This window comes from Dendrobium catenatum, unplaced genomic scaffold (assembly GCF_001605985.2).
Source record: "Dendrobium catenatum unplaced genomic scaffold, ASM160598v2 fragScaff_scaffold_1099, whole genome shotgun sequence".
NCBI classification, from domain to species: domain Eukaryota; kingdom Viridiplantae; phylum Streptophyta; class Magnoliopsida; order Asparagales; family Orchidaceae; genus Dendrobium; species Dendrobium catenatum.
In genome coordinates, this window is record NW_021319561.1 from 624,028 (window position 1) to 645,767 (window position 21,740).

At 35.5% G+C, this 21,740-nt stretch overlaps 2 protein-coding genes across 3 annotated transcripts; one reads left to right on the plus strand and one right to left on the minus strand.

Moving 5' to 3' along the window:
• The first annotated feature begins 1,292 nt into the window (after positions 1–1,292).
• Positions 1,293–8,890, plus strand: LOC110102379 (putative UDP-glucuronate:xylan alpha-glucuronosyltransferase 3). Its single transcript, XM_028698511.1, has 3 exons — positions 1,293–1,561; positions 5,977–6,620; positions 7,816–8,890. The coding sequence occupies exons 1-3, from the start codon at positions 1,293–1,295 to the stop codon at positions 8,850–8,852; spliced, it is 1,950 nt and encodes a 649-aa protein (XP_028554344.1). The 3' UTR covers positions 8,853–8,890.
• A 35-nt stretch (positions 8,891–8,925) lies between these two features.
• Positions 8,926–12,190, minus strand: LOC110102376 (probable pectinesterase/pectinesterase inhibitor 51). Of its 2 annotated transcripts, none has more exons than XM_020830701.2 (2): positions 10,364–12,190; positions 8,926–9,067 (listed from the first exon to the last, which is right to left on the minus strand). In XM_020830701.2, the coding sequence occupies exon 1, from the start codon at positions 12,010–12,012 to the stop codon at positions 10,384–10,386; it is 1,629 nt and encodes a 542-aa protein (XP_020686360.1). In that variant the 5' UTR covers positions 12,013–12,190; the 3' UTR covers positions 8,926–9,067; positions 10,364–10,383. The 2 variants fall into 2 exon arrangements, with proteins under 2 accessions (XP_020686360.1, XP_028554348.1); XM_028698515.1 differs by having other exon boundaries at positions 8,927–9,064.
• Positions 12,191–21,740: the final 9,550 nt, after the last annotated feature.

The following is a 21,740-nucleotide window of genomic DNA, read 5'->3' on the forward strand; positions in this document are numbered from 1 at the left end:
GGGGGGGGGGGGGGGGGGGGCAATTGTCCTTAGGCTCAAAGGGTTCTGCCCCTGAAAAGCACTAACACAAATTTCACATTTGTACATTTACATAAACCATTTTTACATGCTTTCATTTTATCACCGTCTCATGTGAACGTATTTCTATTTATCAGTCATTTCTACTTACCAATAAATATACAATAATTTATATTTCCATTTTTTTCATTTCTTTTTTTTTTTTTTATTTAACATGCACAAGTACGCTGCATCTCCATCCAATATCATAAGAGGGTGAAAACTGAAAAGTGAACTCCTGTAATTAATTAAAATTAACTAAGAATTATTATTTAATTAAAGTCGCCAAAAAAATTAATCAAAATTATAAATTATATTAGGAAAAGCCGTCGGAAAATCCCCGGTAATTTTTCTAAAATTTTGGCCGTCAGAAAATTGTCCGCCGGTAAGCCGCCAGAAAAATCCGCCGGCAATTGACAATTTCCCTATAGTGTGAATTGTACAAAGTAGTTCAACATCAACTATTATAGTCATGGATGAGTCTTTTTTAATATTTGAATGATGTTGTATCATATGATACAAACGAGAATGTAATGATCTGTATACTTTATAGATAAATGGCTGAAGTTTGGTCGAACCATAATCAAATCTTGTTTGAACAAGATTCCAACTAAAGTTTGAACCTTTACCGTCATGATTTGAACCTCATTCGAATTAGATTTAAAGAATAAAAGAATAATGTTGAAACTATATCTGAAAATATTCAAACATATTTTCCTTCTTAATTAAACTTTGTTCGAAGCACATGGCGGTCTTCCTTGTGACTATATTCTTCGCCGTTTTTTTTTATTATATGTGATATGTTATAAAAAAATTACCCTGATCGGACATGAATCTCGAGGCAAAAATCGAGTTGGAAATTTCAAAAATTAAATCCGGGATTACCTGAACTCCGATTTCAGTAAACTTATAGTCAAACTGAGCGTCTCGAAAATACAAACCCAACGACACCAAATTCGACTCAATCCGAGCCCAAATGAGTCTAAATCAAGGAACCGAAGCCCAGTTAGAAAGTTAAAATAACAATTTGAGTTACAAACAGTTTTGAAACATGACTTGCTTATAGTTGAATCGAGCGGCTCGACGAGACGAATCCAACGAGCCCAAGATTGCTGAATTTTAATATCATTAAGAACTTCAAATATTTGATGAACGGTACACGATCAAGGGATTCAATATCGACCGTCCATCCAACCACTCCCCATTTACCCTTGATCTCACCTATTTTACGAGTCATGGCACTCCATAAATCTATAAATAGACCTCTCATTTATCTTGAAAGAGGATCTAAGCAAAAAGAAGAAGAGAATAAGAAGAGAAAGATAGGAGTGAGGAAACTCCTCCGTGATCACCGCCGGAGTTCTGCCCGACGCCCAAGTTACGCCAGAATTCTGCTCGACGCTCAAGTGACGCTGGAATTCTACCCAACGCTGGAATTCTGCCCAAGTGACGTTGGAATTCTGCCTGACGTTCAAGTGACGCCGAAACTCCGCCCGATTTCTAAGTAACGCCAGAATTCTAAGTGATTCTGAATTCAACTTAAATACACATGCAACTTGTGTGTAACTGGACTTCAATCAGGAAGTAAATCATTGTAATTTAATCAACATAAATTTTAAGGACGAGTCAACCTCTTGTATCTCAAGCAAACACTAGTGGATCTTTTTCAACTAGGAGTGGCCCCATGATTTTTTCCATTTCCAGGGTTTTCCACATAAAAGTCTGGATGTATTTATTTCTCTCATGTTTGTGTGCTAGATATTCGTACAACGCTGAGACGTAAACTTTCTAACTCTATTGCCGCGTATATTTAGCCCTCAACAATATATATCAATATTGAAGTGCTATACATAAGAATATGGAAAGAAAACATAATCGGTTGGACATCTACTAAGAAATTACTCAAAAGATTGATTGTTCCCACAAGTATTCTCTACAAAATATCATAGATTATATATAGATAGTCATAAAGACTGATAAGAACCAATTTAGCTTGGAGTCAGGGGTAATGTATAATTTTTGGTGGCATAAAATTATCAATTCCTCTAATATATATAGATGGGAAAATCATATATGATTTTGCTTTCTTCTTGAATGAGATATCTATATCTATTCAACATCACTCTCCTACTTATATGTAGAGATGTGAATGAGCCAAGTCAAGTTCGGGTCACCTCTCTCTTGAACTTATGCTTGATTAATTAACAGAGTTCGAGCTTTATTCTACGAGTTTGAGATGACTCACGAGCCAGCTCGTTTGATATGAATAGTGAAAATGATTATGATTTAATCATTTTTTTAAGAAAATGGTTAAAAATGAGAAATTAGAAGAAAAATAATAATTACTTAATATACGAAAGTGTGATATAGTTTTTAATTATTTTAATAACTTTGTATTTAAAATTCTGAATGCTAATATACTTAAAGTGCATTTTCTATTAATATTTTCTAAATGAGTCAACTTACGAGCTAACAAGTCTTGTCAAAGTTGGCTTAAGCTTCGTTTGTTAGCTCATTGAGCTCGGCGCATGAGCCATTTATCTAAATAAATTTGAGTCAGCTCACGAGTCAACTTGACTTAATTACACCCCTAATTGCAAGTCTGCTACTCATAGAAAGACCTTAGCTGTAGATTAGAATATAAATGAGGATGATGTAAAATCACCTAATATTATATTTTGATGATTTAAAAGCTAATAAAGGTGATGATTTGGGCATATAGTATGCCGATGATCGTGGCTCCATACATGCTTCAATATTAAGACGTCCTATAGATATTACAACACTACTTTGTAATGTATGTGAAATTAGAGAACGAGTGAGATCTTCTAATTCGTTATGTATCTTAGGAAATATTATTAGGTGCGGAGTGTGCACCATCCGCACAAATATGAGTACTTAGCGGTACCCAGTGGTACTAAGCGATACCGAGTGCCGGTACCTAGCGCTGAATAAGGCTTGTGCGGACGGTTCTCCCCGTCCGCACTCTGCACCTAATAATCTCTCGTATCTTAGGGTGAAAATAATAATTCATGATATGAATAACACATGAATAACTCCCATCCCACAAGGTGACTGTCTAAAAATACATTCAATTCCATGGCTTTTGATATAATTGCCTTATCCTCAAGTTCAACTTTAATGCTCATCTACATTATACTCAATTAAACATATAATCATAATCCTTAGCAAATTTCAATGAAGGTAAACAATTGATATAAAGTGATTTAGGCTTCATTTGAGATAATTTTCTTATTATTTTATTTTTCAGACCACAATCATAATATTTATTTGATAATTATTTTTTTTCTACTTTCAAAAATTTTTTTTTGCTAGAAAATTGTTTTATACAATAATTTTAAAAGAAGTTATTACTCATCATTGAAGACTCAAATGACGACTCTGACTATTGCTACATTTTTTATACTCAATTGTGCTAAAGAGAATCATGAACATAAAATAAAAATTTTATTTTTCTCACAAATGTTTGATATGTTTTATTTCTTTTGCATTTTATAGCCATGTTATTATTTTGTTGTTTATTTATGTCTTTAAATATGTTATAATTATATGGTCATTTGGTATTACTTTCATTTATAAGAAATAGAATCATGAGATAGGAAAGTAAGTTGTGACATAAGTAAATATTTAATTTCAAATGTGAAGACATTTTTTTATTATTCCAAAAATTTGACTATTGATCGAGTGTAAGATTGAGAATTTGTTTAAGACAACTGCAATATTTTATAAAGGTATTTATGATGTTATTGTGGGGGAAGTAACTTTTAAAAAGATATTGTAGATATTAAAAATATATTTCTTTTTTTAAATTCAAATAGCTGCTTTCTCAAAACTACCGCACATTACCAACTTTTATTATAAAAGCCAATTTTTACCATATAAATTTTTAGAAAGTAGCAAGAAAATAATAGTCAAACGAAATTATAATTGATATATGTAAAACAAAATAGTGAGAAAATTAGCCCAAACAAACCCTTAAATACATCATGCAGAGATAATCTCCTTACTTAGGCTTAGTTTGTGATAGCTTTTTTGCTGAAATTTTTGTACTAAAAAGACGTTTTAGATAGCATCAAAAAAGTTATCCCAAACGAAACCTTAATGGTAAGACAACTTATTTGATAATTTTTCTTATTTAATTTTATGCACCTTTTAATATTTTTCATTTTTTTATTATCATTTCTTATTTTTCATCACCTTCCTGCATTTTTAAGCCTTCCAAAATATTTAAGGAAAAAAAAAATTCAATAACAATCCTGCCCCTGAAAGAATGTTGTCTTATTCTACACTGCTCTTCTTCTTTATTTATTCTGATTAATTTACACATTTTGTTCTTTTCTTAATGATTAGCCTCAAAGTAAAGCTCTCATTGAGTTTATTTAAATGTATTCAGTTCTGACGCAAACCAACGAAGAAACCACAAAAGCAATGGCCTCAAAGAAACAGCTAAGCTGGACAACCCAAGTCAAGAAAGGAGTTCAAGCAGCAAGCTTTGTTGGTTGAAGTGCTTCACTGTATTTTTGGTGGTTGGAATCTTATTTAAAGTTCTTCACTCTCCAATAAAGTGTCTCTATGCAAAATCATCAATCAACCTTGCCCGGTACATAAAATTACTTCAATTATATATCTACCCGTTTTGCTTGCTTTACTTCACAATAACTGTTCCAAACTTTCACATGATATTTCTTTACTCTTAGAAATGAGAAGGAAAATAGCAGAGCCTTGCATTGGGTATCCATACCCACACCTACCCACATACCATGGGTGGGTATGGGTACGTCCAATACCTCGCGAGTGGATACTCAATATCGGGGGATAAACCGATTTACATTGCTAATCATTGTATGCCGTATATTACCGCAATCCTCACTAGGCAGTGAGCAACACTGAACCGCGCTGCAACCATAATAAATTCAAATATGGGCTTGAAAGTTTGCAGTCAAAGCAAAGGGAAACAAGCCTTAAGGGCATCAGTCCGTGACAGACTGCGTTCAAAAAGTGTGGGAAGTGAGTTAGTATGGGTGAGTACGACATCCCAAAAGTCACCATAGGTGGACGTGGGTGGGTGAAGCCCTCCCTTGTAGAGCATGGGTATACCCAATGGGTACCTAACCATGACCATATATAAGGCTTTGAAAAACATGAATTTATTAGTCTTTCATTGATGGTTTACTTACAACCTATTTAAGATAGCTTTTTGACTACTTTGCTTTTCAAACAATAATTATAATTCTATTTAAGTATTGGTTTCTTGCGACTTTTCAAAAAAATTTGTAATAAGAATCCATTTTTTACAACTAAGACTTCGTTTGGAACAACTTATTGTTTTCTAAAAACAACTTTTTAGCACAAAAGAAAACAATAAAAAAATTGTCCCAAATGAAGCATAAATTTATTAGTGTGTGAGAGCTATAAGAAAATTGTTATTTGGCTTTTTTTTTAAAAAAAATTACAATACCAAGAATATATATATATTTTTTAATTTAATTTACCCATAATAACTTCACGATTATTTTTATAAAAAATTGCACCTCCCCAAATAGACCTTAGAGAAGCAGGAAGCACGTGCATGTTTCCTAAACTTTTAGAAGTTTTTTATGATTTAGATCATTATTCTTTTATTTCATTAAGGCTTATTTTGGGCAATAAATTAGGCAACAAAGCATTTTTCTTAGGTTAATGGGACATGATATCATCTTGCAAAGAAAAATTATCTTAATATCAACTTTCAATTATTACAAAGAAACCCCCCTTCTTTCAAAGTAAACAACGAAAGAGACATCCTTTCTTCTCACCACTAGAAAAAAAGATATATTTATAAAGAAAAGTGGCTACCACTCAGTCTACTGCAATCTATATAAAATGAATACGATATCTGACTTAAGAACAACAATGCAGGTCAAGTTTTGCAAGTGTTGGATGGATATGGAGTGTGGAGATTCCCGATCAAAGATACATCTCAAACATAGAGATTCAGTGGGATGAAATAGTACAAATCACAACAAAGCTATATGGAAGGAAACAAAATCTGAAGGTTGGATTACTAAACTTCAATAGCACTGAGATCAAAAATTGGCAAAATCTTTTGCCAACTGCGAAATTTTCGAAGGTTCAACTTGACAATGCTGGTAAAGATCTTACTTGGGATGACCTCTATCCTGAATGGATTGATGAGGAAGAAGAATCTGACGAACCCTCTTGCCAAAATCTTCCAAATCCTAAGGTCCCAAGAAGATCACAATTTGGCCTGGTGGCTGTCAAACTTCCCTGCAATAGGACTGGCAACTGGACAAGGGATATAGCTCGATTACATTTGCAGAATGCAGCAGCCAAACTTTCAGTGGATTCGAAAGAAGGCCATGACCCAGCACTTGTTCTTCTTGTTACAGACTGTCTTCCAATACCAAATCTCTTTTCATGCAAGCATCTTGTTGCAAGAAAGGGGAACATTTGGTTATACAAGCCTGACTTGCAGGTTTTAATGCAGAAACTCAAGTTTCCAATAGGGTCATGTGAATTATCACTACCATTTGAGCATAAAGGTGAGATTTTAATTATTTGATAATCATGCATGGTCTGCCTCTTAGGCTTTGCTTGGGACGGCTTTTTTATTTCTTCTCAAAGTAGCTTCTTAGCATAAAAATTAAAATTTTTGTACTAGAAAGCTGCTTCATGAAGCAGTAAAAAAGCCATCCCAAACGAAGCCTTAATTTGATGAATTACACATGCAATTAAGTTATTGAATCCATTTCTCTCTTTTTCATCACTTGCATGAAGCATCCTATTCAAATTTAGAACAATAGAAATGAGACCATTAAAATGAATATGATAATATTAAAATGGATAAATTTCAAAATGATTATATTAGGGGGATTATGAGAATACATCTATTGAAAATAAGTTAATGAAAAATAGACTCACGCTTGTGATTTAGACATGAACAATAAAAAAGCAAAGAATGCACTTCAAAGGTGGGTAAAGAAAATTAAAGACAACTTGTATGAAAATGAGAAGAGGATTGTGTTTAAAACGTTGTGAAACGATGAGTATTCATAAAGCCAACCAGAAAGAGATGAGATAAGGCTAAGGAAGATAATGGTGTTGATGAATCTCCAATCAATGTATTTTAAAAAGTCTCACTTTTGCCTTTCTTGCAAATTTTCCCCTTTTTTTCATATTTCTTTGTTTCATCTCTTTATATTCCACCATTATCTCCACTATAAGAATGGCTTTATATAAATAATATCCCCTATGTTCATTGCTTCTAATTCCTAGCCATTTGCTTTAGCATAGAAGACATTCAAGAAACATCTTTTATAGTATGAATTATTCCTTGTTTATATGTAATTAGCTCTTTAGTTAAGCTTCATTTCATTATGTATTAAAAGAAGGGGAAAGTTCTTCTTTTTTCTATATAGTAATTTGAGACATTTATGTCAATTAAGAAAAATTCATACACCCTAAGCATATACAAGACTCGAATCCAAGACCTTTTAGTTAGCCAATCAAAACTCTCAACTAATAGATCAAGATGAGCTGCGTTAATTAAACAAGTAACACTGCAACACTATTCATGATAAATGCAAGCGAGTAAATATATAACTTTTGATAATCCTAGGTAAGTGCTTAAAGAAGCAACTTGCCTTTATTTTTCAGAATTTTTTTTCCTGACTTTGGTAGCAAGTGGCTTTATTATATCAGAGAAGCTGAAATCCGTTTTCTTCAAATTTCAAACAGTGAGGCCATCATCAACTAATGCAGGCAGAGAAGCATATGCGACAATTCTCCACTCTGAGGATGAATATGTCTGCGGAGCAATTGTTGCGGCTCGAAGTATACGTTTAACTGGTTCAACCAGAGACCTCGTAATCCTTGTCGATGAAACAATCAGTAGCCGTTACAAGAATGGCCTTGAGGCTGCAGGGTGGAAGATCAAAAAGATCAAAAGGATAAGAAATCCTAAAGCAGCGAAGGATGCTTACAATGAGTGGAATTACAGCAAGTTCCGCCTATGGCAGCTAACAGAATATGATAAAATCATTTTCATTGATGCCGACCTTCTTGTTCTAAGAAACATTGATTTCCTCTTCACTATGCCGGAGATCAGCGCAACGGGCAACAATGGAACTCTCTTCAACTCTGGCGTGATGGTCGTCGAACCTTCGAACTGCACTTTCAAGTTGTTAATGGACCACATCAATGACATAAAATCATACAATGGCGGCGACCAGGGATACTTGAATGAGATATTTACATGGTGGCACAGAATTCCAAGGCACATGAACTTCTTGAAACATTTCTGGATTGGTGATGAAGAAGAGAAGAAGGCCAAGAAGACCAGTTTGTTTGGTGCCGATCCTCCAGTTCTCTATGTGCTTCACTACTTAGGACTCAAGCCATGGCTATGTTTTCGGGACTATGATTGCAACTGGAATGTGGACTTCATGCAGGAGTTTGCTAGTGATGTTGCTCATCAGAAGTGGTGGAGAGTGCATGATTCCATGCCGAAGAAGTTGCAGAAATTCTGCCTTCTAAGTACGCAAAGGAAGGCGATTTTGGAGTGGGACAAGAGGCAAGCAGAGAAAGCTAATTACTCAGATGGTCATTGGAAGAGGATTGTGACTGATGCGAGGCTAAGAATTTGTAAAGATGATTACTGCGACTGGAAGAGCATGCTATTGCACTGGGGAGATCCAATGTATGATGATGGTGGCCCAGAATTCCCAAAGCCGGCCAAAAAATTGGATGGTCTTTCATCTCTTCAACTTCCTTGATCCTCCTACTCCCAGAGTTCAGCCTTCATGCCATTCATGCATCACTTAACCAGCTTGGTTGAGTGTAAACATTAAGCGCTTGGCTTCCCCATTCCTCTTTATCAACGTGTCTTTTTTTGAGGATAGACATTATAGGAATTGCATCAATAATTCGGTTGGATTCATTAGGCATTGAGCAGCTTAAGTCCTTGATTCCATGTACTTATTTGCTTCTGCTGCATGATATGAGATTGCAGATAATTAAAAGTTTGTCCTTATGTAAGTGAGATGCATAAACTCTAGTGACAGAAATGGATTGTTCATAATTAAATATAGTATTTTCTATAATTCAGGATATTGGAGACATCAACATGACTTGCTCTGCCAAATATATGCTACTAAGCTTTCATTTGAGATAACTTTCTTCTTGCTTCTTTTCAGATGATTATTTGATATATCTACAAGAATCTGATTATGATTTAGGGACAAGTAAAAATCCAATTTCATTCTCAAAGGGCATTCAAAGTAGTAATTCTGAAAAGTGGATCAATACTATGAATGATGAGTTGAAATTAATGAAACAACACAACTCACCTTGGCCTATTGGTTGAAAGCTTAGGCTTACAACTAAGAGGTCCAAGGTTCGAGTCCATGTGTATGCGTTGTGTGTGTGAGTTTGTCTTAAATGGCCTAATGTCCCCAAAAAAAAAAAAAAAAAAATTAATGAAACAAAATAAAGTTTGGGATGTTTTTCTCTTATGAACACTACACCCTCTTTTTTATCTACTTGTATGATGGATCTTCATACAAAACTAAGACATTAAATTTTATATTTATCTACCGCCACGAATATTCCAGGACACAACAAAAACAATATTGAATAATATACTTATAAATATATATTATATTGTATTAAAAATACTAAATGACTTTTATTTATTATTTATTTCCTTAAATTTTATTATTTATTTATTTGGTTAAACTTATTATTTCTATATGTTATTTTTAATAATACTTTAAATATTACATTGTATTATATTTAATTTTTGAAATTTCAAAATATTATATTAAATATTACAAAATTATTAAATTTTATCTTAGGTTGAAAACTCAAAACTTAATTTGATTTTCTATAAAAAATCAAATTTTAATTTGAGTTTTTATAGAAAATCAAATTTGAAATCTTTTTTTCTAATGCAAAATCTGGTTTTCTAATGAAAGCCGGATTCGAAATGTGATTTTCTTAGAAAACCAAATTACATTTTGCGTTTACAGTGAATCCAAGTTCCATTTTGAGAGTTTGATCATTTTTAATTTTTAATTTTTTTTAATTATATTTTCTTAGCTTAATTCAATATATATTGTGATCCTTAATTCCTTCCAAAAAAAAAAATCACCTTAGCTCTAGTCATAAAGCTTGAAAGAAAAGCTGCAAATTAGTACCAAGATGGAATCTATTACTGATCAAGAGAAATCTTATCTCCCTTTTTTTTTAACGAGCAATTCTATTCTCCAAAGAAACAGAGCAAAATCTTCTTCATCTTCCCTGCAATTAATCAGCAGGAACCCACCCATTCCCCTGAATAAAATTTTCCGCCGAGTAAACTCCAACATGTTCAGCCATAATTTGGCTGCTCCAGCTCACCCTTGCAGACGAGTTCGCCCCTGGCCCTTTGCTCTCATACTCTCCATAAAACAGAGTCGCCAATGCGAACTCCCCTCTCCATGGCAACCATCCTTGTGGCATTACCATCTCCTCCAAGTAGCAATTCAAAAACACAGTCCTTGAAAACTCCTTCCACGGCCTCCCAAGATATACTCTATGAGCCCTTGGTTTCCGGTGATAAATGGAAACATAATCATCACTCCCATTCACAACACAGTCCTTGAAGACGAATCCTGTTGGCTGCCCTGGATCAGTCCTGCCATGCGCCGTTACTGCGTTACTCTCCCCCTTCTCCGGCGATTCCAGCCGTGGCACCACCTGAATGTCGCAGCTCTCAAAAATGGCGGCCGAGTTGCCAAATATGAAATCGACAGTGCCCAAAATCCGGCAGTGCCGGTAAATCTGCCGGAGAGAGCGGGCATAAAGCGTGTCCTGATGGCCGGAAAATTCCACCCATTCAATGACCGAGTGGTCGCTGTCGGACCGAAAGGCCACAGCTTGATGAGCCTTTGGACCAGCGGTATTCTCAAAGGTTAGATTTCTAGCAACAAATCCGTCACCTGTGACACCAACGGTGGCCGTGTTGTAGGTAGAAAGGCCGGTCATTTGGGCATTGAGGTCACCTGTGATGACAGTTTTCCCCATGCCCTCACCAACGAAAGCTATGTTCGTCTTCTCGATCGGGACTTGCACCGTCTCGCGGTATACTCCTTCCTTGATGTAAATCACAAAATGCCGCGTTCCATAGTCCGGCGCTTGCATAACCGCCTCTTGCACGGACCGGTGGTCGCATTCGCCGGTGATACAGACCGTGAGGTCCGGCGGCGGTAGAACGAGTCGCCCAATGGCGGAGGCGGCAGCGGTGGCGGCAGTAGATTCACCCCAGTAGCCGTCGCGCTCGGTCTGGGGCGGGGCCCAGAGGGAGACATCAGGGCCGAAGCGTTGCAGGGCATTGATCATCGCAAGGGCATTGGAAGTGAGGGCGTAAAGGGAGTCAAGAAAGGACATAGCTTTGGCGACCTCGCTGGTGTTGTTGACGTACTTGAGTGCGGACCAGCAATCGTATTGGTACAAAAGGGCGGCGCCAGCAAAGGCGCGGGAATCGGCCAGGAAGGCGGCAGAGGCAGAGTCGGAGAGGCGGCGGGCGGAGAGAGAGAGGTCATCGAGGCAGTTACGGGCGGCGGTGGAGCGGTTAGGGTTCGAGGAGGAGGACGAGAAGATAGATTGCGCCATGGATTTCGCCGTGGGGAGACCAGCGGCTGCTGACGAGAGGGCAGCAGCGATGAGGTCGGCAGCAGAGGGGGATGAAGGGAGGGAAGGGTAGGAGGATAGGGCAGCGGCGCATGAGGAAGGGAAACGGGCAGCGCGGCAGGCGTTGCTGATGGCCGAAGGTGGGGAATTGATGCTGGAGGAGAGTGGTAGGCGGAGGAGTAGGAGGAAGAGAGAGAGGGTGAGGATGGTCATGGCGATGAGGAGGAGAGGAGAAAGGGGCTTCAAGGGTTTGCGATGGCGCATTGCTTCTGGGGAATAATGGGTGCTTATAAAGCAGAAGCTAAGCTTTTGAATTTTGTAGTGGTTTTTCCCGTGAATGAAGAGAATCAAAGCAGGATGGGAAAAATCCAAGAGCGGTGGTGTAGTGCTTCACGGGCGTGACAGTGGAGATGGAAGAAAGCGTGTCCACCAACGAAATTGGAAAAAGAGGCGGAAATGGCATTATTGGGGATTAGGAAAAAAGGTGTGGGTATTTTGGTAAAGAGACAATATGTCCCTGTTGTTATTTTTTTTTTAAATTGAGTTGACTACCCCACATGCATTGTATAAAAATTAAAAAAGATTACAAAAAAGCATTACAACTTATATAGAAATTACAATAAATGTGGAGCTGCAATAATAAAAAATCTTATAATTTTGAAAGTCAAATATAAAAACAGATACATAAGAAATCTAAAAATGTCATCATTATCTAGATAGCCAAAAATTTAGTCTTATGATGCTGCCAATTGGAGAAAGGGCCACCTGAGTTAATGCTAGAGTAATAGCTGAAAATTTTGCCAGTATTTTCGTTTATGAAGTTTAAGACGTATAGCATTTCTAATATCATATTTACCAGTTGAGAGACTGCAAGAATGATTACCAAATTTTCTCCAATTTCTTTCCTTCCCCATATAATAAATAAGAGCTCAAATAGCTAAATAAAAAACCTTTTTTAATAATATCATGAGTATCCAAATGGTCAACCACAAAATTTAAAATTTGCTGCAAATTAGGCCTCAAATAAAAGGAAGAGAAGCAAGGAATTATGCTACATAACGACTGAAATGAAAAATCACACTCAAAATATAAAGGGCTCGAGCTTTCAATGCAACAAAAACAAATAACACAAATTAGGGTTCACCCTAATGCTCTTTATAATATGATTATCTGCAGTTTTCAATCCTCTTAATAAAGATAACCATCCATAAACAAAAAATCAAAGAGATAACTTTTTATGCCATAACATTTTAGCCCAGGAGGGGATGGCGAATTGAAGTAAAGGTAGATGATAAAATGTTTTATGCAGGACTTAATTTTTCCCTTCTAGTTCAGATCAGTAGAAATAGAATTAGCTATAAGGATGTCATAAATCACTTTCTTAATGAATAAAGGCAAAAAAAGAAGGAAGATATCAGTTTTCATTAAGAATAAAATATTGCATGACACTACCATCAAAATAAGAAGAGAAAACACTGTCATTCACCAAACTAGCAATGAAATTCCCCTTAATCCATGGGTCTCAGTTAAAAGATAAATTGGTATTCAATTTATCCTGAAATTCAGATATTGCTTCATAATCTCTACATACCTTCAATAAACCTGCACCATTTAGAACATTTCACAATGTTACCATTCCAAATAGAAAAATACTTAGTTTTGCAATAAGAGCTACAGAGAAACGAAGTGGAGAGGCATCTCCAAATCAAAGTACAATAATAAGCAAAAGTTAAATATGAAAGATAAGGAATACTCATAGCATAATGATTCCTAGGCTTACAAGTACTTTTTTAAGAGATCTACTACAATTTTCTGGAATCACTATGATATAAAAATCTAGCACAAAGCTTGTTGAGATATTTAATACAAGTTTTAGGTAAAATAGCTCATCTGATTCAATCAGAAATAGTGTTGAAAATGGCGAATTTAAGGTATTGAACTCTACTAGCACAAGAGAGGGATTTACTTTTCCAACCATGTAAGAGGGAAAATACTTAGATGATTAACTGTTGGAAATTAGACAGCTTAAGTCTTGTAATAGAAATAGAAATACCCAAGTATTTTAATATAGTTAATTCAGAAGGGAGGTTAAGAATGACAGAGAGATCATCATTGTTGCCAGTATTCATAGAGAACATAATGGAACTCTTAGAAGAGTTAATATATGAGCCCACACACTTCAGTAAACATATTCAAACTATTTTTTTATGGCTTGTGAATTTTCTATAGTAGCTTTGCCAAAAACCTAAAGGTCATCTGCATATGTAAGATGAGTGATATACGTGTTCCCAATATAAACTTTAGAGAAAGTTCCATCATTTACATCTTTGTTAAATAGACATGAGAGTCCATTCATAACAGTACATAAAAGATTGAGATATAATGGGAAGCTTTATTTGGGACCATAAGAGGAGCTAAACAATCCTTTTAAAGATTCATTGAGACAAATAGAGAAATAAACACTATCAATGCAAGTTCTAATCCAGTTGACAAAAATATTAGGCTCACCTTTCCCATGAAAGTTTGGAGAGGATGAAATTCCTACAAACTGTGTCAAATGCCTTGAAGATGTCAAATTTAGCATATAAATAGTTATAGTAAGGGTCCTTTCTGAAATAAGAAAGAAGCTCAATAGCTAAAATGATATTATCAGTGGACACTTTATGCTTAAGAAATCAAGATTGAACATGTCAATAAGATGAGGCATACATTCTTTAAGCTTATTAGCAAGAAGTTTTGCAATGAATTTGTAGAAACAATTGCAAAGAGATATAGGCCTCGATTCTTTTATGTTATTAGTAGCTGAATTTTTAGGAATCAGAGTAAAGATAGTGACTTTCACTTTTTTGTGAGATAGCTTTTTTGGAAGAAGTGATGAATGGTCTCACATATAGGTTTACTAGTAACATTCCATGTAGAAGAGTATAATTTCGTAGGGTAACCATTATGACAAGAAGAAGAAAACTTAAGAGAATTGAAGACCACTTGCTTGATATCCTCATTAGAGAAATGATCCATCAAGAAAGAAAGCATGTAATCAGGGATGATGCTTTCAATGGGGATAGAGTGAGAGGAAGTAAGAGAAGGAGTGTTAAGAAGCCACTAAAAGTGTCTAATAACAACAAAAGTAATATCATCATAAGAGTACAAAGTCCCAAGATCAGTAGAAAGCTCCATGATAAAGTTGTGATTTTTCATTCCTTTAATTATGCCATATAAAAATTTCAAATCATCTTCTCCTTGAGAGAGCCAATGACTTTTGCCTCTTTAAATCACCCAAGAAGCCGACGAAAGATATAAATTAGAAAGATTCTAAATATAAGTTTAACAATTACATTAAGATATACATTAGAGGAAAAATAATCCAAAATAGTAAAATAATCTTTTTGTTGAGCCTCAAGTAGATTAATAGAAGATGAAATATAAGTTGAGGAGTGCCAGAAATTCCCTTTAATCTTGACCTTCATACTTTTAAGCTTACCATAAAGAACAGTATATAATGAAATTCAGAGAACACCTTAATGACATTATTGCAAAACATAGAAAATTTCACCCTAGTAAGTTTTGTATTGGAATCTTGATAACTTAGGAGTAAGAGACTTTAATAAGAGAATGATTGGAGAGTGATCAGAAAAGTGGGGGCAGTCCATATTATAATAAGAAGTGCGATAGCTCTGCAACCAGCTACCATTAATAAATATCCTATTTAACTTGATGTGGATTTGGTTATCCAGCTGATTATTAAACCAAGAGTATTGAAGACTAACAAAAGCTAAATCAAACATGCCATTATCAAAAACCATATTATTGAGCTCCTAAAGTTTGGATTGAGGGAGAGGGACACCTCCAAACATGTCATCTTGAAATCTAAAACAATTGAAATCTCCCATGATAGCCCAAGATGAACCAACAATAAAAAAATTGGAACCAATCTCGACCTAATTAGTCTATAAAGAGCTCCTATCAAGAGGGGAGTTGTGAGCATAAATGACAGATAAGTGAAAGTAAAGCAAAGAGTTGATTTTTCACTAGACCATAAATGAGTTGGGAACTCATAAAGGAGTAAAAGACATTTTAGTAGAATTCCACTTAATCAAAATGTGCCCAGGCTTAGATAAGTGGAAACTATTACAGCTTCCTTCAAAGGGAAAGAGGGTGTGAGAAGCTTAAAACCAGATGTCGCACAAAAGGCAAGGGTTAACTTTAGCTTCTATAATAACAACCATGTCAATGCAATATGACTTAATAAGATTCTTATAAGAAAAAATCCTATCTATACCATGATAACCTCTAAAGTGGGGTTAAGTCTTGCCCTTAGTTTTTTCATTAGGTTTTGATGTAGGGGCTTTGAAGATTTAGAAGTTTGGATATTTTTTTTAAAGTTGGTTTTGGATTTATGGGGTTGCATTAGAAAAATCTTTCAAGCCAAACAAAAGGGCTGAGAACTTGTTAAGAAGAAGGTGGGTGGGATGGGTTTTGTTTAGGAGAGCAGAATTAGGGAGAGGTATGTTGAGATTGGGAATGGAGCTTTCATGGTTGGTGGTAATGGTAGTGGCTTTAGGTTTAGAGTTGAGTAAAGAGGATACGTTTTAGTTATTAGGGTTAGGTTCTCTAGGAGGTAATAAAGGGTTCATATAGGTTTTACATAGGTATTTGAGGTGTTTGACTTCTGCTCCTACCTCTAGGAGGTCTGAGGGGTGGCTGGGAAGAGGACTGAGTTTGTGAAGATGTGTAAAGGTATTGATGATGGTTAATAGAACCACAACCAAGGCAAGGTTGAGTTTAATTTCCAATAATATTGTACTATGAGCTTATGTATTTTACCAACAATATTCACTTTAACTTCATCATGGAGCTTAAAGGAGTTGTCAATATGAACACAAACTCGAGCGAAAGTGAGTCTAGTCTTAACAGCGGTAAGATTATCCACGATAAGAGGAATACCCACTAAACTTACAACTTTAGAAACAACAAATGAAGATCAGCAAGCCAGAGGAAAATTATGAATTTTAATCCATAAAAGCAAAGAATCAAATTCATCTTTCATAGGCACAAAATCCACGAACCATTTATTAAAAGTAAAAGGCTTCCTTAAAAAAAAGGTCAATCAGACCAAAACATTTTGAAATCATTGGGCGAAGAAAACTTAAAAAAAAAAAAAAGAAATCATCATTGAGGGAGAGAAGAGAAAGACTTCCCTTAAGCTACCAATTTTTTTTAATGGTTTTAAGGAGGGCTTATTATGGGGATGAGAACCAATAACATACCCAAAAAGAGATAAATTTTAATAAGAGACAGCTTCATCTACCTCATACTATGTGATATGAGCAATATTATCTTAAGATTGAATAAAGTTGACTTGAAAATCCAATAAGGTAGCATTTTTTGAGGTAAGGTTGTAATAACCCGTATTTTGCTCAGGAAAATAAATTTTAACATCATGATATATTGATACAAAAAGTGTGATATATTCATTAAGTATGTGATATACATGATATATTGAGCATGTGATTAAGATATTGATTTAATATATATGTATAATAACTGGATAGCATGTATACATTTCTATATAATTTTAATATATTTATTTGATTATAACAACACTTACTGATGTTTGGATTTAATGTTTTATCCGATTTATGTGCTAATTAGTATTATGAATACAATGATTGCTTTATAGATTTGACATTCATACTGCTTTACTACATCACTGACTTTCGTACAATAGTATTTTTACTGTAAATTGATTCTACTACTATTGCATTTGGATTTTCTTATTTCTACACTGATTCAGTGATCATATGAATGTAATTACTATGATTTGACTGTTAACATACAAATTGCTCCTTTGATGTGCCTTAAATTCAGTTATAGTTTTTGGTGACCTGCTAGGTTTTTTAGCTCATTATGTATAGTTAATTGATTTCAGGTCAGAGTAGAGGATCATGAGTGTGAGGCTGGTCATGATTACTTAATGTTCAGTTTTTTTTTAATTTTAGCTATTATTTTATACTCGAGACATGATATATATGTGATGAATGTATATATTATGAGTATTGCATATAATTTTTGGGAATGAATACAAATGTGTGCATTGATGTTTTGCTATTTATTACTGATAAATGATATTAGATAGCTCAGATTGTTATTTATTAAAAGATAAATGAATAATTCTTTTAAATTATATTCTGGGCATCACAAACGATGCATTTCTAGTTAATGAAGGTAGCAGGTTGGGTGGTCGGGAGGAGAGATAAAAGAAGGGGAAGTTTTTGATGATGTAGTAGAGGGGAAAGTCGGACTCAGGTAAAGTTCCAAAGAGCAACATTTTGTGGAACGAAGGGGCTATTTGCTTGTTGGATGGGCTAGGGATGAAGTTAGGGGGAGGAGGTGGAGATTTCATGAACTGGGAGGGAGAGGAAATTCCTCTGATAGAGCCGAAGGTAATGGAGGAAGTCAGGGAATCCAAAGAGAGAATGAGATGCAGCAAGGGGTTCTCAAAGAGAGAGTCATCACTCCCACTGAATGTCCTTTCGCTAGTTTGATGGAATTACAATAAGTAGAATGCAATAATAATAATAATAATAATAATAATAATAAAGAGGAAGCATTTCAACTAAAATTTATTTTTGCCTAATTTATTTAATTTGAAAATGAGGATATCAATGCAAGACTATCCAATGTCTTACTATCATATAACTTATACAAAATAAAAAGATTGATATATCCTCAAAAAAAATATCTTGATTGGACACAAATCTCAAGGCAAAATCAAGCCAAAAACTTTAAAAATTAAATCTCGGATCACCCAAACTCCAATTTCAGCAAACTTATAGTCAAACTAAGCTTCTCGGAAATACAAAATCAACAACACAAAAATTTGACTCAATTCGAGCCCAAATGAGTCCAAATCAAGCACCTGAAGCGCTATAAGAAAGTTCAAATCACAATTTGAGTCACAAAATGGTTTTCAAATATGACGTGCTTATAGTAGAATCGAGCGGCTCAACGAGAGGAATCCAAAGAGCTTAAGTTCGACAAATTCTGATATCATTAAGACCTTCAAATGTCTGACGAACAGTACAAGATCAAGGGATTCAATATCGGTCGTCCATCTGAATCACTCCACCTTTGTCCCTGATCTCTCACCTATTTACGAGCCATGCCACTCCTAAAATATATAAATAGACCCCTCATTTATCTTGAGAGGAGGCCCAAGCAAGAAGAAGAGAAGGACAGGAGGGAAGAAACTCCTCCTCGACCACCGTCGGAATTCTACCCGATGCCCAAGTGACATCAGAAATCTGCCCAAGTGACGTCAGAATTCTGCCGAACTTTCACGGGACGCAGGAACTCTGCCCGATCTCTAAGTGACTCTGGAGTTTTGTTCGAATATCATCTAACGTCGGAGTTCTCCCCGGCCGCCGACAAACGTCAGACTTCTACCTAACGTTGGACCTTAGCTCGTCACCAGATTTCTATCTGACACCGGACTTCTACTCGTTGTTGGACTTTCGCCGGACATCTATCTGGTGCTGGATTTTTGTCCATTGCTGGACTTCTTGTAAAACCCATCCGAAACTGATTTTTTTGAGCGTTGTTAGTCCGGACGAACTGACTTTAGTCTCGGACGAACTGAAAAAAATTGTGAAGAATCTGTCAATTTAGTCTGGACGATCCTATAAGGGTCGAGACGAATCGAACAGAGAGCATGTTCCAGGGACGAAACAAATTGGAATTAATTTTCATATGTACGATCCGTGTCCAAAGGAGTTCGTCCCGTGACGATCTGGGCATTGTCCTGGACGATCCTGCTTGATAAGTATCGGATTTGAGATATTTTGGAAATATTTTGAGGAGAGAGAAAAGTAGGAGAGAGAAAGAGAAGGGAAAGCTTGATTTCGAGGCCGCGGAGCGCTTTTCGTCAGACGACGCAGTTGGAAGATTTGTTTGTCTCGCAGTAAGGACTCCGAATCCTATTTCTGATTTCGAAGATTTTGAGTTTTGATAATTTTGTGCCCAGTTTTGTGTTTCCGTTACCGAAAAACGCCCATAATTTTGTATTGATGAAAGTTTTACCGCACAACTTTTGATATGTTTCTGATATGATATTTCTACATGATTTGAGTATTTTCTATAAAGTTTCTACTGGTTATTTTGAGTTCTGTGCGATTTTTATCGAATAGAAAATTATCAGGATGTTGGAAAATATTGCTTCAGTACAAGTAAAACTTTGTAACGTTGTTTTATTAGATTTCTGGTAATTTAGTAATTTTCTGAAACGACTCTTATTAAGCCAACAGATATAACGACACAACAATACATCGATACCGAAAAATGTCTTAATAGCCAGTGATTGTACTTGTTCAGTAAGACTATTATATTGAATTGCATGTGTACAAAATTGTCTTTATGATCTCATTACGAATTTATAGATTTATTGATATCGATGGATTTAATGTATTTGATTGATTTCTTGACGAATGGATTTACTGATGAATTTACGGGTTTGTTGTTATTGTCGGTTCATTGATATTTCATATTATACGTGTCACTGTATATAGATACTGATATTGATATGGATATTGATATTATATTGATTTATTGATACTATGGATATGGATACTATTGATTCATTGATACTATCGCTTCATTGATACACCGTATTGAACTGTTGCATGTGATTCATTGATCAATATAGAATATGTTTTACTGTATTGATTTGATTTCAACCATTCTTGCGATGTATTGGTTTGATTGTTTTATATGATTTCATACCAATTAATATTATTGATCAGAGATGATTGATTTGATTGATTCCATTAATACGATGTTGATTTAACTGAAATTATCGAGACGACGATTTTTCTCTATCGATTTGATCGGATTCTTCTGAGATTTAGTGTTATGGATTTCTTCGTACTGTTTATCGATTCTTTTACCGATGATTGTGGATTGTATCGATCATGCATTGATTACTGATGTCCATATCTGCTTCATAGATTCACTGATCATGTGCAACTGACTGTTACGGATTTGATTGACTGACATGCATATTATTTCAGTACCGTGCTTTGATTCCAGTTGTAGGTTTTTGGTGACCTGCTGGGCTTTTTGAAGCTCATTATATGTGGTTAATATTTTCAGGTCAGTGCAAGGGAGCAGGAGATTGAGGTTGATTAGGAATCATCAGATTTTTGTTCTTTTTAGTTATAGTGATTCTTTTGTACTCATGACAGGATAGATTTCATTTCATATGATCATTGTGTAGAACCTGAGTATTGTATATGATCTTTTGTGATATGAATAGAATTGTACATTGATGTTTTAAATTATAGAATTTTGTTAGACTGTTTGTTATTGATTGAAGACTATAGATAGCTCTGGTAAATGATTGATGGTTTTAATGGATTGACTGAAATTTTTTTCAAGTTAGATCTTGGGGCGTTACACTTCTACCTAATGCCGTCCTTTCGACCTCTGTCTTCAGACAACGATCCTTTCGACCTCTGTCGCCCGTTGACTATGGTCCTTCTGACTTATGTCGCCCATTGACTACAGTCCTTCCAACCTCTGTCGCCTGCCAATTATGGTCCTTCTGACTTACGTCGTCCACCGACTACAGTCCTTCCGACCTCCGTCGCCCGCAGCCTACGGTCCTTCCGACTTACGTCGCCCACCGACTACGGTCCTGCCGACCTCCGTCGCCCGCCGACTACGGTCCTTTTAACTTACGTCGCCCACCAACTACAATCCACCCGATCAAACAAACACATCAACAATGATTCTTTGTATTTACATTATGTAATGTACTATATAAGATGTACATCAAGCTAAGGCCTTTCCCCAAGGAAGGGTCCCATTTGTAATCGACTGTGAACAATAGTGGATTCATTCAAACTGGGCTAGATCTCGTAGTTTTTCCCCTTTTCAGGGGTTTTCCACGTAAAAATATTAGTGTATCTCATAAATGCTACACACTCTATTAAATT

Bases quoted from the DNA above. Each gene is read 5' to 3' on its own strand.
- LOC110102379 (XM_028698511.1), top strand. From the start codon at position 1,293: ATGGCACTCCATAAATCTATAAATAGACCTCTCATTTATCTTGAAAGA. The intron at 1,562-5,976 runs GTAACGCCAGAA...ACAACAATGCAG, and splicing joins AAACTCCGCCCGATTTCTAA to GTCAAGTTTTGCAAGTGTTG. The intron at 6,621-7,815 runs GTGAGATTTTAA...AATTTCAAACAG, and splicing joins ACTACCATTTGAGCATAAAG to TGAGGCCATCATCAACTAAT.
- LOC110102376 (XM_020830701.2), bottom strand. From the start codon at position 12,012: ATGCGCCATCGCAAACCCTTGAAGCCCCTTTCTCCTCTCCTCCTCATC.